This window comes from Manihot esculenta, chromosome 4 (assembly GCF_001659605.2).
Source record: "Manihot esculenta cultivar AM560-2 chromosome 4, M.esculenta_v8, whole genome shotgun sequence".
NCBI classification, from domain to species: Eukaryota; Viridiplantae; Streptophyta; class Magnoliopsida; order Malpighiales; family Euphorbiaceae; genus Manihot; species Manihot esculenta.
This window is the reverse complement of record NC_035164.2, coordinates 28,886,212-28,901,379: the sequence shown is the minus strand read 5'-3', so window position 1 is coordinate 28,901,379 and position 15,168 is coordinate 28,886,212. Positions and strand designations below refer to the sequence as shown.

At 39.3% G+C, this 15,168-nt stretch overlaps 2 protein-coding genes across 4 annotated transcripts; both read left to right on the top strand.

The window, feature by feature from the left end:
• Positions 1-961: 961 nt before the first annotated feature.
• On the top strand, positions 962-6,108 carry LOC110607756. Of its 3 annotated transcripts, none has more exons than XM_021746910.2 (5): positions 962-1,149; positions 2,021-2,468; positions 4,221-4,267; positions 4,379-5,342; positions 5,718-6,108. In XM_021746910.2, the coding sequence occupies exons 2-4, from the start codon at positions 2,153-2,155 to the stop codon at positions 5,318-5,320; spliced, it is 1,305 nt and encodes a 434-aa protein (XP_021602602.2). In that variant the 5' UTR covers positions 962-1,149; positions 2,021-2,152; the 3' UTR covers positions 5,321-5,342; positions 5,718-6,108. The 3 variants fall into 3 exon arrangements, with proteins under 3 accessions (XP_021602602.2, XP_021602604.2, XP_021602603.2); XM_021746912.2 differs by lacking the exon at positions 962-1,149 and adding an exon at positions 1,195-1,210; XM_021746911.2 differs by lacking the exon at positions 962-1,149 and having other exon boundaries at positions 1,264-2,468.
• Positions 6,109-7,547: 1,439 nt separating this feature from the next.
• LOC122723486 (embryogenic cell protein 40-like) lies at positions 7,548-8,436 on the top strand. Its single transcript, XM_043955695.1, has 2 exons — positions 7,548-7,871; positions 8,074-8,436. The coding sequence occupies exons 1-2, from the start codon at positions 7,602-7,604 to the stop codon at positions 8,296-8,298; spliced, it is 495 nt and encodes a 164-aa protein (XP_043811630.1). The 5' UTR covers positions 7,548-7,601; the 3' UTR covers positions 8,299-8,436.
• The last annotated feature ends 6,732 nt before the right edge of the window (positions 8,437-15,168 follow it).

Genomic DNA, 15,168 nt, shown 5'->3' with positions numbered 1-15,168 from the left:
TTTATTTTGACTATTCCAAATTAGTATTAGATTTATTTTTAATATTTAGTTTTTATATATATTAATGAAATCAATTATTTAGGCTTTATAATTTTTAAATAAAAAATAATTAATTAATTGAAAAAAAAATATAAACTATCTTGCTCATGCATTCTAATCCATTCCGTAATACCATATTCACATAAATAAAATATTTTATATACTAATTTCTTATATAATTAGATACATTTAATCTGAATTATATTAAAAATTTTAAATTATAATTTTGAATGTATTACTGAATAAATTTAAAAGATTATTTTATTCTTCTAAATTCGATATTGAATTTCAGAAAAAAAAAGAGATAAAAACCAGGAAAATGCATGCAACCAAACGGGAGAGCTACCATGGAAACCGGTACTACGAGAGAGGGTTAAACCTCAGTCACACCAATTTTGCACCAACATGGATCAAATTAGGAGAAGTTTCAAAAACAATAGAACAACGAGGAAGAAGAAGAAAGCTCGATAAAAGCGAGAGAGAAGACGAGCACTCAACTACATGCAGCCTCTCCTCGAGCCCATCTATCGTTCATTGCCTGAGAAGCACCACTCAGGAACTAGATCTGAAAAAATCTGGTAAAAAAACTCCACTAAACTTAGTGCATTATCTTAACTACTTTTTCTAACGTGAAAACTGAAAACCATGCCATGCGTACGACGCACTCTGCTTAAAGCAGAAGCCATCACTCCTTCCCGCTTTTGTTTCTATTTATATTTTAACTAATTTTAAATGAGAAGAACAAAAAAATAAAGGCAGCAGTGCATTCCAAAGAATTTCACCTTTTTCTTTTTTTTTTTCCTTTTTAAATTTACCGCCAATAGGAGGGAAACATTTTTAAAGTTTACGTGGCAAAAATTAATAAAAGAAACGACGGATACGTACGTCACCCCAGCTCCGTAAAATTTTAAACGTAGAATTCTTGAACCAAATCTAACGCAGTCAACAGCACCGTCTAAAACGACCTTTCTCTCCCTCTCTTTCCCTCTTTCTGCAACCGAAGAACCAGCAGCAGCAGCCTCTCTCCACTCACGTTTTTATTCTCTGTCCAGTATCGGGGAAAAAGATATATTCTCTCCATAAAACGGTGGCGTTTCGCCTCCGATTGAGGTAGTGCTCCATCACGTCAGTCTCAGATTTTCGGTGTTTGATTTTTCACAATATAACAACAGTTATCTCTTCTTCTTCTTCTTCTTCTTCTTCTTCTTCTTGTTATTGTTATTGTTATTATTGTTTAGTAATTTTTGACGAAGGGCGCAGTTTTTTCGGCGGAAAATTCGGATCTTTTTGTTTCTATACATGTGTAATGTTTCTATTTTTGTTATGTGATTTTATATTTTTAGAGGTTTTTGGATTAAGACTCACTCCTCACTTCCCTGGAGAGTAGCAGATTGATTCGATTTTCAGTCTCTTTTTATTTTTTTTCCCGAGATTTCCTCTTCTTTTTGGGTGTTCCTGTTGGTGTTTTTTACTGTTCTCGCCCCTTTCCAGTGGTTATGATTTGGTGGGGTTGGTGTGAACAAGTGAGTGTTCAAGCAGAGAGAATTTTGTATTTTCCTTTTTGTCTCTGTTCATGTTTTCTGAAATCTGTTGGTACATTTTTGACTTTAGATGAAGTAATTTGACTTTGAATTTTCTTCCCCCTTTTTTTTTTCTCCATTTGATATTGTACTTGGAAATCAAACCCTCGTAATCTTCTCAAAATTGGGTAATTTCCCCACTTTTCTTCGACCCTTTTGAAGAATAAGATCTTGTTTTTTTTTTTTTTCAGTGCAAACTTTCTACGGAGGGGTGAATGATTTAGTGTGAAGGGTGAGGAGGAATTGAGTCTTAGTTCTTGCGAGGGTTGTTAGGAATTTCTTCAATTTTCAAGCTGCGCTTCTTTTGCATGATTAAAACTCTCTGTAGTTAGCGTCTGGTTATCAAGTTAGTGATCATCATAATGATGGTATTTGTTTTAATTTCCCCCTTTTAATTGCAGAGGGACAACCACAACTGGTTTCCCCCCCTCCCCACAAAGTGATGGTGCAGGATTTTAGCTTGTGCTTGGCCAGAGCATGTGAGTAAAACTTTTGGGATTTTTATCAGAACTTCGCTTCCACTGTGTTTTAGCATGGGGGGTGCTTGTTGTGTTGCTGCTAGAGACAAAAATATAGTAAATGGACCAAGCAGTGAGATATTGCATAGGAATACCCGGTATTCTCCGACATGGAGCTTTAGGTGGGATAATAGAAGGCGTGTAGCTGGGGAAGAGACTTCCATAACTTGGTTTCAAGATGCAAATATTAGGAATGACGGAACAGATATTAAATATGAATCAGCCTATGCATCCGAGGATGGAAGCCCCTTGGATAGTTTTCGGAGGCGTGCGTGGCAGAAGTCTCCAACATCTGAAGCTGCTACTGCACATGTGAGGACTCCTGCTTCAGGTAAATAACCAGTTCATGGAGCTTGTAATTTTATGACATTTTTACATAATGTTGAAATTTGTTCTGGGCCTTGATCATTTTATTGTTTGTAAGGTAACATGTTATATGCCTGCCAGATAGTGTCGTATAATTACTTTTATATGGGCATTTAAAGCATGCATTGGTTGAAACATACCTAAGCAACAGTTAAGGTAGGAATCTTGCTGGAAATTCCTTTGTTACTAGAGATACCTCCTATGTATATAAGGCAAGAGGTAAGAATGAGTGCTTGACACTGGATCTATGCGGCATGTGATTTTCTGGAATTATGGAAAGAATAATCTATTTGTTTATGATACAACCTATTGTATATGAAATGGCTACTCTTTGCCTCTTGGGTCAAACTTATGTTCTCTTGGTTGCAAGTCCTAGATATCTATTACTCTATGTTGAATCCCTTTCGGTTGTGTAAAGGGGTAATGTGCCCCTTTTAGGCCATAGGCACTCCTTCCCCTTGAGTTAGAGTGATTTAGACCCCTTGAGTTAGAGTGATTTAGACCTGGTCCAAATTTAACATGGTATCAAAGCCTCCCATCTGATATTGAGTCTTCTATAAATATGTCATGTACCAGTAAAAATTCTTGGCCTGAGGGGTATGTTGAATCCCACATCGGTTGTGGAAAGGAGTAATGTGCGCTTCATATGGGCCATAGACACTTCTCCACCTTGAGCTAGCAATGCGAGAAGGTTTGTCAAGAGAAAATGAGTGTAAAAAATTCTTGATATTTCTCTCTTCATGCCCTGAAATGTAGGATTGTTGAGCATTAGCAAAATTAACCAAGCTAAGAATGCAATTGAAGAAAGTGGAGCCTACCTAAGGGCTGGCTTATACCCATGGTTGGAGATAGTTGACTGATTTATGCTAACTGATCCAACTCCTCATAATCATGCAGAGGTGGAAAGTTCTCCTTTTTTGGAAATTTAGTAGCTTGGATATATAAACTGAAGGTCCTGATAAGATATAACAATACTAACTTGCAAGGGAAGTGGGAATTAAAATTCTGTGTAAGCAAGAAGCAGGAAGATACAAGAAGCATTGGAAATGTTAAAAAGGATGACATTATCTGTTGTGGAGTGAACTATTAAGGACAATGACTTGTAGCCTTCCTTTGAATGCAATTAAGAGTGATCAATAGTTCTAATGGAAGTTTTGTAAATGTGAAGGGAGAATCCTTGCTTGTTTATCTGATTTCCGGAAAGGAGAACACAAGTGGCCTTTTTCTTTAAACCCTTTTTCCTAGAGTTGCTGCTGGGCCTGCAATTCAGTTGAGTGACTTGATACTCGACTCAATAAAAGCTTGCCTAAAGGTTAATGAGCCAAGTTCAATAAAGCTCATCTAATAAGCAGCCCACTGTTGGGACCTGTGAATTCTGACTCAAAAAATATCCTGAAGGTTATTTCTAGCTTCTTTGAGTTAACTTCTGTACCAATTAATTGGTAGTCTGGTTTTAAGTTTCATTTATATATATGGGTCTGCTCTCAAGATTTGAGTTAATAGCATTCTGCACCCTATAAATGTCATTTGTTTCTGTATCATGATTAAATAATTATTGTCTGAGGATAACAATTTCTTTGTAGTTGGTACATTTGTTTCACAGTAACTGGTGTTTTTTTTTCTTCTCTCTGTCTCTCTCCCCCTATCTTTTCTTTACCTTAATTTTATATTAGGAAGCTTGCGATAGTAGTATGATATTATTTTATGCATATTGCAGATCCGTCCATATTAAGGAATATTTCGGTGGACACAAGTTTGGAACAGGTAGAGCTGCTTCTTATGAAAGGAACTTCCTTGTTTGTTTTTAGTTTGTTAGATTTGATACCCCTTTTCTCCTTAATTTTGACTTGTTTCGTTAAATCTGCACATTTGCAGGTGAAGGAGTCAATGGAGGCCTCAACAGTTTCAGATCCATCTCCCACAAAATTCTCTCTCTCATTGCCTTCAACTTCATCAATAACATCTCCAATTTCATCCCACATTAATCCTCATACTGCTAGCTCTACCACGCCAAGTTGGCCTGATTCTGCCCATCAGTTAATGGGGCAAGGTCCTGATGCCCAAATCCCAGAATTGAAGTCGTCAAATAGTTGTTCAGCTCCTGAGGAGAGGCCCGCCATCCCCTCATGGAGCAAGAAATCAACTCGGGGATCCCATGGTGGCTCTTCAGATGGTTGGTCTATGCACTCATTTTCTGAGCTCCTGACTACTTCCCATAGAGGAAGGTGTTCTTTTGACGATGACTCCTTGAGCTTCAGGCATGAGAGAACTAGATTAAATGGTCAAATATCATCTTCTCCCTCTGCCAATCTTCAAAAATGTGGGATTTGCTCAAAGCTATTGACTGAGAAATCTTTGTGGAGCAGCCAGAAACTTGTTTCAAGTAATGAGCTCTCCGTGGTTGCTGTTCTAATTTGCGGGCATGTTCACCATGCTGAGTGTTTGGAGATTATGACGCCTGAAATTAGCAAGTATGATCCTCCTTGCCCTGTTTGCACTTTGGGGGAGAAGAAGACCCAGAAGCTGTCTCAAAAAGCTTTTAAAGCAGAAATGGAATTAAGAGCAAAAAACAAGAGGTCAAGGAACCGAGTCACGGATAGTGATTTTGATGATCCTATCATGTTTGATCGCCTAAAAGGTTGTGGGCATGCAGGAAAGGGTCCCAAGATAACCACCAGTTCCAGCATGAAGGGCTCCTTAGCAAAGCCTTTCTTGAAGAGGCATTTTTCGCTTGGATCAAAGAGTAGTAAATCCTTAGCAGATAACCACACAACCAAAAAGCAGGGATTCTTCTGGACAAGATCATTGAAGGTGTGAGGTACTTTCTAATGATTAAGAGGTGAGCGCACCCATCTCATGTGTTTCCTGTTTATGTCAGTATAAATGACTCAAAGTTGTCTTCCCATTATGATAACATCATTTAACACTTAAAACAAGTGAAAAGAGAGTATCAATTTTCCACTATTTTTGCTCTCTCCACCTATGTTGTGTATGAATATGTGCTAGATTGACAATTTGGAAGTTATAGCACATGTATTTATAGATATAGCTACAATTGACACTGATGCGAAAATGTTGTATATGCAATTGACAATTAAAAGGATGGGCTATAATTGCAAACCTGAATGAAGTTAGAACTTTTTGGTTTGATTAATCAAGTTAATTTGTCAAATTTTTGGGGACTTGACATGACTTCAAGTTTTTATGCATACAGATTCTGGTATGTACTTGCAATGAAGGGGATGCAAGCACCACAGAACATCATCCGCATCCTTCAAGCTTGGTTTTCAAACATCTGCATATGTATTCTGAAAGGACAACAGGATTAGTTGTGAAGTGACAGTGTAAAGAGAAGTAAAGAATTTCATAGAAAAAGAAAATCTTTCATTGATCATGAAAAATTAGCGGAATGAAAATGCATGACGAGACTGGTGATCTTATCCTCACTTTGTACAGAACAATTTGTTTCACGCGTGGGCAATTCTTGAGTTGATCCAAATCAATTTGTTTCTTGCTAAGTTTGTTGGGTTGAATAATAAATCTTAATGCCTTTACATATAAGATTTGTGAAATGAAATTTGTATCTGTTTATTTATTTATTTAAAGTTACCTGCGGCTGCATAAAGAGATTTTAAGTCATTGCCCTGTGGTGGGATGCACGGGAATCTCGAGGGTTTCTATATCCACAGCTCCCTTTCTTATTGGTGATCCTCCAAGGCCAAGGATATCCATGCGAGCTAAACCTTGATAGTGGCTGTGCCTGTGCGACGGCTGGAGGTTTGCAGAGCTTCTTAGGTTACATATCTAGATTATGGGCCGAGTCCTGATAGATTGGGCTAGTGGGATTTTTTTTTCCTTTAACCATGCAATTTTAATTGCATTAAAGCCTATCGAGCAATAGAATAACATTCATCCAGTGAAAAACAAAGCTGTACAGAAAAATCTATCGAAATAACAACAATTAAATTTAAAGAACAAACAACCCCGAAATCCAAAGAACTCAAAGAAAGTCCATAGCCAAGCATCCTGAAAAAAGAAATACTGATCAATCTAAGTTGCCCAATGATCCTCGTAACAATCGATACATGAAAAACACCAGTAGAAAACAAATGTAGTTTTTTTATCACATTCAACAATAAGCAAGCACGACTAAATTGGAGATTACAAAAGTCCATCAACAATAACTAAAATTAATCAAACATCAGACATGAATCATAAAAAACACTAAGCTAAAATTATACAAGATTCTAGCTACACCAAACTCTCCCAATCTTCATTAGAAAGCCAACTAGTGTCGTTTCCTCGTTTTTCCCTCTCTTCTCACTATGTATTTAAATTTATTATTGTTGGGTGAAATTTTGTGAGCTTTATATAAAAATGAGGGATTAAAAAAATTTTATCAATAAGGGTGGAAAAAAATAATTGTCAAAGATGGATAAATTTTTTCAACGTGGCAAAATTCTCAAAAATTTTCTGCTGGTGCGGCCAGCTGCGGAGCTCGCCGCTGGCAGGAAGCAATTAAAAAAAATAAAAATTAAGAGCCGCTTAATAAAATATATATGATAAAATATAATTTCATTATAAAATGAATTTTTATAATTTTTATTTATACTATAATAAAAAAATATTTTTTAATATTGGTTATAGAATTTATATAAAATAATATAATAATACGCACAATTACACTGAATTATGGATATTAAATAGTAAAAAAAAGTTTTAAAATAATTTAATTTAATATACTTAAATTAAAATTATTTTCCATTAATAATTTTTTAAATCAAACCTTAAAAGATACGAGCAAAAATATTTTAATAAAAAATTATTTTCAATGAATTTTCTAGCAAAATTATAAGATTTGGATGATATACGATGAACTGATCCACTAGCCGAGAAGTTGAGAACTGATCCCTACGTGTCAATAGCTATGATTCTTAACAACACGTGTCCAATGATATAGCTTCTTACATCCATGCAGACGTTTCCGTCTTCCACCGCTATCCATTTCCTTTAAAGCCACCCTCCGACCGCCATAATCCTTGTTTATCAATCCCATTACTTTGCTTCCGTGGTGTTTTCTGAGCTCTAGGAATTTGAGATGGCTGATTTAAGAGATGAACATGGAAATCCCATTCCACTCACTGATGAACACGGCAACCCAGTTCAACTCACCGATGAATTTGGCAACCCAATTCATGTCACTGGCGTAGCCACCTCTGGAACAACCCCTTTAGCCGGGGAACGTGCACACAAGGAACAGACCGGTGAGCTCCCCAGCAGTGGCGCAGGCGATGAGGAAAAGCGTAGGAAAGAAGAGCAGCAGCAGGGAGAGAATATTGAAAGATCTAGCAGTTCAAGCTCTGGCTCGGTGAGATCCACATATGCATATACTTGAAACATATTTGGTTCAAAACACAAACTAGGAAGAACTAATACATATATAATTTTACATTATTAATTTAAATAAAAAAGAATTAATAATTTTAAAAAATTAGTGTATATATATTTTTTACATTATTAATAGTAATTTAGCTGATGCTATGTTTTTTGTTTTTATGGCAATAATATAGTCGGAGGATGACGGCCAAGGAGGGAGGAGGAAGAAGAAGGGATTGAAGGAGAAAATAAAGGAGAAACTGACGGGTGGAAAGCACAAGGAAGAGACTGTAACGAGCACTCCAACCACAGAAACCACCTCAGGCGGCGGCGAACACCATGAGCATGAGAAGAAAGGTGTTATGGAGAAGATCAAAGAGAAGTTGCCTGGCCATGGGCACGGCCATCAGAGCCATTAAAAACTATATGTAGATAACGACATGTCGTATATTAAAACAGTGGGATAATTGTGTGTGCTTGTTTTGTTTAGCAGGTGCAAAAGATGTTAAGAGTTGTGAATTTGTGTGGTTTTTTAATAAATTTACTTGCTCTGCGTGTACTCAGAAATCATTAATGTAATCTTTTTTATCATTAAAAACAAGCATATTAGGCAAAATAATTTGGAAAATTATATTTATATGTTAAATAAATTTTATTTTTTGCCAATAAAATTGAAAATTTTAAAACTAACTACGATTTTAGGAAATGAGTTGAAAGTAAATGTAGAAGGGTTGACAATGAAGTATAACATGGTTTTAAGTTTTATTTAATTAATAAATATTGTTTTTAATTATTTTAACTATAAATATTAAATAAAATAAAATAAGTTATTTATTATTATACTATAAAATTGCTGTGTGTATTAAGCAACTCTTCCCTTGAATATATATATAATAGAGAAATTATATTTTACTATATTAAGAAAACTAATAATTTAATTTATATACAAAATTATATATATATATATATATATATATGTATATATATATATATATATATATTACTGTTAAATTTGGGTCCGTGTCATATTATGATATCCATGTTAAATTTAAGTAAGGTTTAACTCACCACAAAAGTTAGCTCGAGGGAGAATTACCTATAACTCATATAAGGACACATTACACTTTTCTACAATTGATATGTCGATATGGGATTCAATAATTATATTTTAAATATAATTTTATTTGATCCAGTATTTCGAAAGAATTAAATATTTTATATCTTACGAGTAATTTAAATTAACAATTGTAGTATACTTGTAAAAATTAATTTAGATTATGTTTTTAATAGAATTTAAATAAAACACTTCATTTACATATTTTCTTTTATAAGTATAAGTTTGTTTTTTTATTAAGTTAATTATTTATAGTATGAGCCATAAATTATGTCACTAACGATTAACGTATTTGTATTTGCGACAATGACTACAAAAACAGACTATCAGCGACGAAATTTTTCGTCGCTGATAGTGCAAAGTTGTCGCTTATCGCTTGAAGTCATGTCCCAATTTTTTTATCCGTTGGAAAAATTAGCAACAACTTCTATCTGTTTAAATCCATTAGAATTTATCCAATATCCAATCCGTCACTAATCCATAAAAAATAATTAAAGATAAAAAATAACCATCAGAAATAATACAATTATTTTACCAAAAATTGTCACGTCAAAAAATTATATATATATATTCAATAATATTCATAATGTTCGATAAAATAATTTTTTATTTTTATCTAAATACTTTTTGTATAATTTATATAATTCAAAAGAAAAAAATATATTTCATATAAATTAAATTTCATTTATAATCATTATAATTCATATTCATAAACAAGTAATATATCAACAAAAATTATCCTTTGTTTATTTTGATATTTTCTGAATAATTCATAACTAAAATTATATTTATTATAAATTAAATTTTATTCATATAATATTATCATTTACGTTCATCACACACATAAAAATATTTAATAATGTATATTAAAAGCAAATAATATCTAAAAAATAATAGTATATAAATAACACAATTATTAAATAATGTATATTAAAAGCAAATAATATCTAAAAAATAATAGTATATAAATAACACAATTATTTTTCTGGAGCATCTAACGGAGAAATGAAGTCTGAAGTGATTAGATGTGGTGAATGTGGTTATGATCTCCTCTAGGAACTGAAGAAACGACTGGATGGAGCAAAGGAAAATTGGGCAGACGAACTCAACAGTATCCTGTGGGCATTCCAGACTACTCCTAGGATGCCCACCAAAGAGACACCTTTTGCACTTGCATTTGGCACCGAAGCTGTAGTTCCAATCGAGCTGCAGGTCCCTACCCATCGAGTCCAATTTAATAGCGAGAGCACCAACGACGATAAGTTAAAAAGTAACCTGGATACCCTAGAGGAAGTCAGAGAAGAAGCTCAAGTTTGTACAGCCGCTTATCAACAGAGGGCGGCTCGTTACTATAATCAGAGGGTCAGAGAGAGGAGCCTAAAGGTAGGGGATCTGGCCCTGAGAAATTTGGAAGCTACAAGAAAGAGAGCGGCAGTAGGAAAGCTGGCACTGACCTGGGAGGGTCCTTTCAGAATAATCAAAGCAGTCAAACCAGAGGTGTATCGAATCGAGGACATGCAAGGAAACCCTGAGTCTCATGCTTGGAATATCCAGCACCTGAAGAGGAACTTCCCTTAAAGTGTTTGTAACATGAAGAAAACTCTTGTACTTTGAAAATATAAATGAATTGAATAACACTATTTTCAGCAAGCAATGTTATTCCTATTGTTATGCGTCTTAATTCTCTCCGAAAAAGAAAGAACAGACGATAGAAGACCTTAGTGAGGTAGGTGATCGGGCTCCCCAAGCGCTTCCGGCACCACAAAACCGGCTGAGATGATGAAGCGACAGTAAGGTCGTAGAGTCTGAATCTTGCTCAAGACCTTAATGAGGTAGTGACCGGGCTCCCCAAGCGCCTCCGGCACCATAAAACCGGTTGAGATGATGAAGTGACAGTAAGGCCAAAGTGCCTGAATCTTGTTCAAGACCTCAGTGAGGTAGGTGACTGGGCTCCCCAAGCGCCCCCGGCACCACAAAACCGGCTGAGATGATGAAGTGACAGTAAGGCCAAAGTGTCTGAATCTTGTTCAAGACCTCAGTGAGGTAGGTGACCGGGCTCCCCAAGCGCCCCCGGCACCACAAAATCGGCTGAGATGATGAAGCGACAGTAAGGCCAAAGTGCCTGAATCTTGTTAAATACCTCAGTGAGGTAGGTGACCGGGCTCCCCAAGTGCCCCCGGCATCACAAAACCGGCAGAGATGATGAAGCGACAGTAAGGCCAAAGTGCCTGAATCTTGTTCAAGACCTCAGTGAGGTAGGTGACCGAGCTCCCCAAGCGCCCCCGGCACCACAAAACCGGCTGAGATGATGAAGCGACAGTAAGGCCAAAGTGCCTGAATCTTGTTCAAGACCTCAATGAGGTAGGTGACCGGGCTCCCCAAGCACCCCCGGCACCACAAAACCGGCTGAGATGATGAAGCGACAATAAGGCCAAAGTGCCTGAATCTTATTCAAGACCTCAGTGAGGTAGGTGACCGGGCTCCCCAAGCGCCCCCGGCACCACAAAGTCGGCCGAGATGATGAAGCAACAGTAAGACTAAAGTGCCTGAATCTTGTTCAAGACCTCAGTAAGGTAGGTGACCGGGCCCTCTAAGTGATCCCGTCACCACAAATGATGAAAACGACAGTGAGACCAAAAGTGTCCAAACTAAGATACACTAATCTGAGCTCGGAGAAATCAAGCGAAAAAAGAGCCGAGCTCAGGAAGCCTAATGGCTAAATAAAAGATACAAGTCCCCTCTGACCCAAGGGGTAAATCAAAGGCATGGATAGACGAACGATGCCACAACCTCAACACAGAATGGAGAACAAATCCAGGAAGACAGGTTTATCATTCTAAGACAGTACATCACCTAACCTGCTGTAGTTATGCAAAAATTATGCGTCCGAGCTTGCGTCATTGATAAGTCAATGAGATAAAAACAGGGATGCTTTCCCAAGATTAGAAAAACTCATAAGTTAGGAGTTCAATCAATTACTAGAGTTTCAGCCCGGATTAACTCGAGGGTGGAAAAACTAATAACTGGGATGGTCAGTCTAGTATGGTTGATTTCTTTGGAGAATTACTGAATAAACATCTGGCTTAAAAGTTTTTATCCTTAATAGATTGATAGATTAAGCAAATTAGGCCTTTAGCAGTTTAGACTTTTAATAAGGTGAGCAGCTCGATAGAATCAGAAAAGTAAACGCAAGCAAAAATAAAAATAATTCAAATATAAACACAAATGAAAACCACATATCATTAATAAGAAAAGAAAGTAAATTACAATTTTATCTACTCATCTATAACTATGGGGGGAAAGATTGTCCGTAAAGGACTTACATTATTAATTACATTGCTATCGCCTGCACTACTATCACCGGGGAGCCCAGCGCCCTCCTGCTCTGACTCCCCGGTGCCCAAGAAGGGCACTACATCCCCTCCTGGGGGCCCAGTATCTTCCCTTTGAGGCCCGGCATCATCTTCCACGGACTGGCTGCCTTCTTGCTTGTCTTCCTCCCCTAGCTCGGCATCCTCTTCCAGAGGTCCAGTGGTAGCGTGAGAAGTCCCTTTGGGAAGAGGGTGATCATCCTCCCCATAGACCACCTCCTTGCCGTCTGAATCCACTTCTGGGGCTCGGAGTTGACCTAATGGGGTAGAGGGAGCAGCCCTGGCTTCTCTCAGGCCTCGATTAAACCCGGACGCGAACATGCGGAAGCCCCTGCTCCATATTTCGTGCTTCAGCTCATCAGAGGCTTTGAACTCCGCAAGTCGCGCCTCACAGGCCTCCTCTATCTTTGCTTTCAACTCAGGAGAATCTTTGTAACTTTGAAGATGAGCTTCACAAGCCTGCTCAATCTCCTTTCTCAGCTCTGCTGACTCCTTATACTCCCTTAGGCGTTCCTCACACTCCAGTTGGACTCTATCTTCGGCATGCTTGGCATCCTCGAGCAGGGCTGAACACCTCTTCTTTAGAGCCTCGACTTCCTGGCAGAGATATTGGTTTTAAAGTTTGGATGTCTCTACTGCTAGAGTCAGGTCTGTAACATTGTCAGCACGCTTGTCCAGCTCCTGCTCGAGCACAACTATCCAACCCAAAGCCTCATCTCTTTGAGCCATAATGATGCCGTAGCGGCCTGAACCCCCTCATAATATGCCTTCAGCGACTCATGCTGATGCCGGACCTCATCCCTCTGCCTCACGGCCTCGTCTTTCTCCTGCCGGATCTCCTCCAGGGAAGATAGCTGCTTTAAAGCTTCATCGCGGCGAATTTCTGCCGCAGCTGCCCTCCCATCAGCTTTCTTGAGAGCATCCAGGGTATAGGACAGTTTCGCCTGCAGGGATTTTGAGTGCTCCTGGGCCGCCGTAAGATTGCCTCGGGCATCACTGGTGGCGGACAGGTTCTCTTCAAGGCGCGTCTCTTCAATCCGGCGGTCCACAGAGTCCCTAAGAGAACGATCCCGGACGTCAATCTCCATGAAAACGCCCATCGCCTGGCAAAAAGGAGAATCAGTGAAGTCAGAAGATGAAGGAAGATAGAAATAAATTAAAAACATAAAAGGGACAAACATAAATTATCATCAGGAGCATCTCTCTAACAGTATCACTAAGCTGCTCTCGAGTACGGGAGCAGAACGCCACCTGCTCCCTGGTCGAGCTTGCCAGGAGCCCGGTAAGAGCCAGAAGACGAGGGTCTGAAGCATCAGTATCACCACCAAACATCTGCTCCCTCAGTATCTTGACAACAGCACTAGCGGGGGATTGATGGGTAATGTCTTCTGCGTTCAAAACCTCGTTGTCCGGGGCAGAGAGCAGTGGCAACACTGAAGCTTTCCCCTTCTCGAGAGAGGGCAGAGCTGGAGCCGGCCGTTTCGACACGCGAGCCCTCTTAGGGACAGGAACTTCAGCAGGAGCATTGAAAGAAGGGGCTCGCTTGCCAACGGCGGCCTCCAGGGGACGAGAAGCAGCAGGGGATGGTTTGGACTTGGCCTCACCTTTTGAAATAACCCCACCAGTGGGCGCTGCTCCATCCTCCATGGCGAGAATAACCCTGCTAGCCAGGGCAACCGCGCCTCCATCCCTGGATATCGCCCCCTCAGAGGGGAGGGCCTCAGCACTCTTTGGAGGAGCGTCAGTAGAAGTAGGAGTGACCTCGGCCCCTGCAGGCGGCACGACCTCGGATTGTTCTTTGATAACAGCAAGCTCTGGTGAGGTCGGCGCTAAAGATCGTATGGACTTGGAAACTGCAGGAGCTCGAGAGGCAGCCCTGGCCTTGCCTTGACCAGAAGGCTTGGAAGCCCTCGAGTGTGCGCCTTTGGAGCTTGGCCTAGAGGCCCGAGAAGGGACCAGGGCTGGGGTAGCAGATCGGCCAGTCGACCTGGAAGAAATGACCTGGGCCACCTCCTGAGTAGCCTCACCTACCGATTGCCCAGCTCGAAAGGCATCCAGAGCGGCATTCATACTCTCCCGAGATAGGGAAAAGTTCTTTGGCGGCTTAATTTGGTCCATGGGAACTTCAGAAGCTGCAAAAACCCAAAACCAAAATGAATTAGAAAGACACTCAAGGAAAATCACAAAGAAAAACAAAACAGTTAAAGGAAACAAAATACCCGCTTCCCGGCAATCTTGGAGACTAGACACAAACATACACTTTTCGACATCATACTTCTTCTCAACAGAAGTCAGTCGAAGGCATCCGACCTGCTCGGAAAGGCTTAGTTGGGGTAGGTCGTTGCAGCCTAGAGGGACATCCTCCCAGGAGAGCTCTACCTCCCAAGATAGCCCAGAGTCCTTCTTTAGCTCTACCACTGTGAACCCCTCTACCCAACCTTTTATCGAGTCCTTGTGACCCGAAAAGATGGATAATCCTCTGCGAGGGGCAAAATAATAAAAGCCCTAATTCGCCCTAACTAACCGGAAGAAAGTGACAAACAGACGCGTTGTGGATGTGAACCCCCAGCTCAGGCAGACAGACTTGAAGGAGCACATAAACAAAATGAAATTAGGAGCCAGCATCCGAGGGGTTATCCTGAAATACCGGAAGACCTCGAGGAAAAAAGGAGAGAAGGAAAAGGTTAAACCGTACTCTCTTTGTTTGACAAAAAAGGCCAAACTAAGGTCCCTCTGTGGGTCGATTAAACCAGAGGGAGGAGGATCGGGAAGAACAATCCTCTCATTTCGATAGGGAGCCGGGA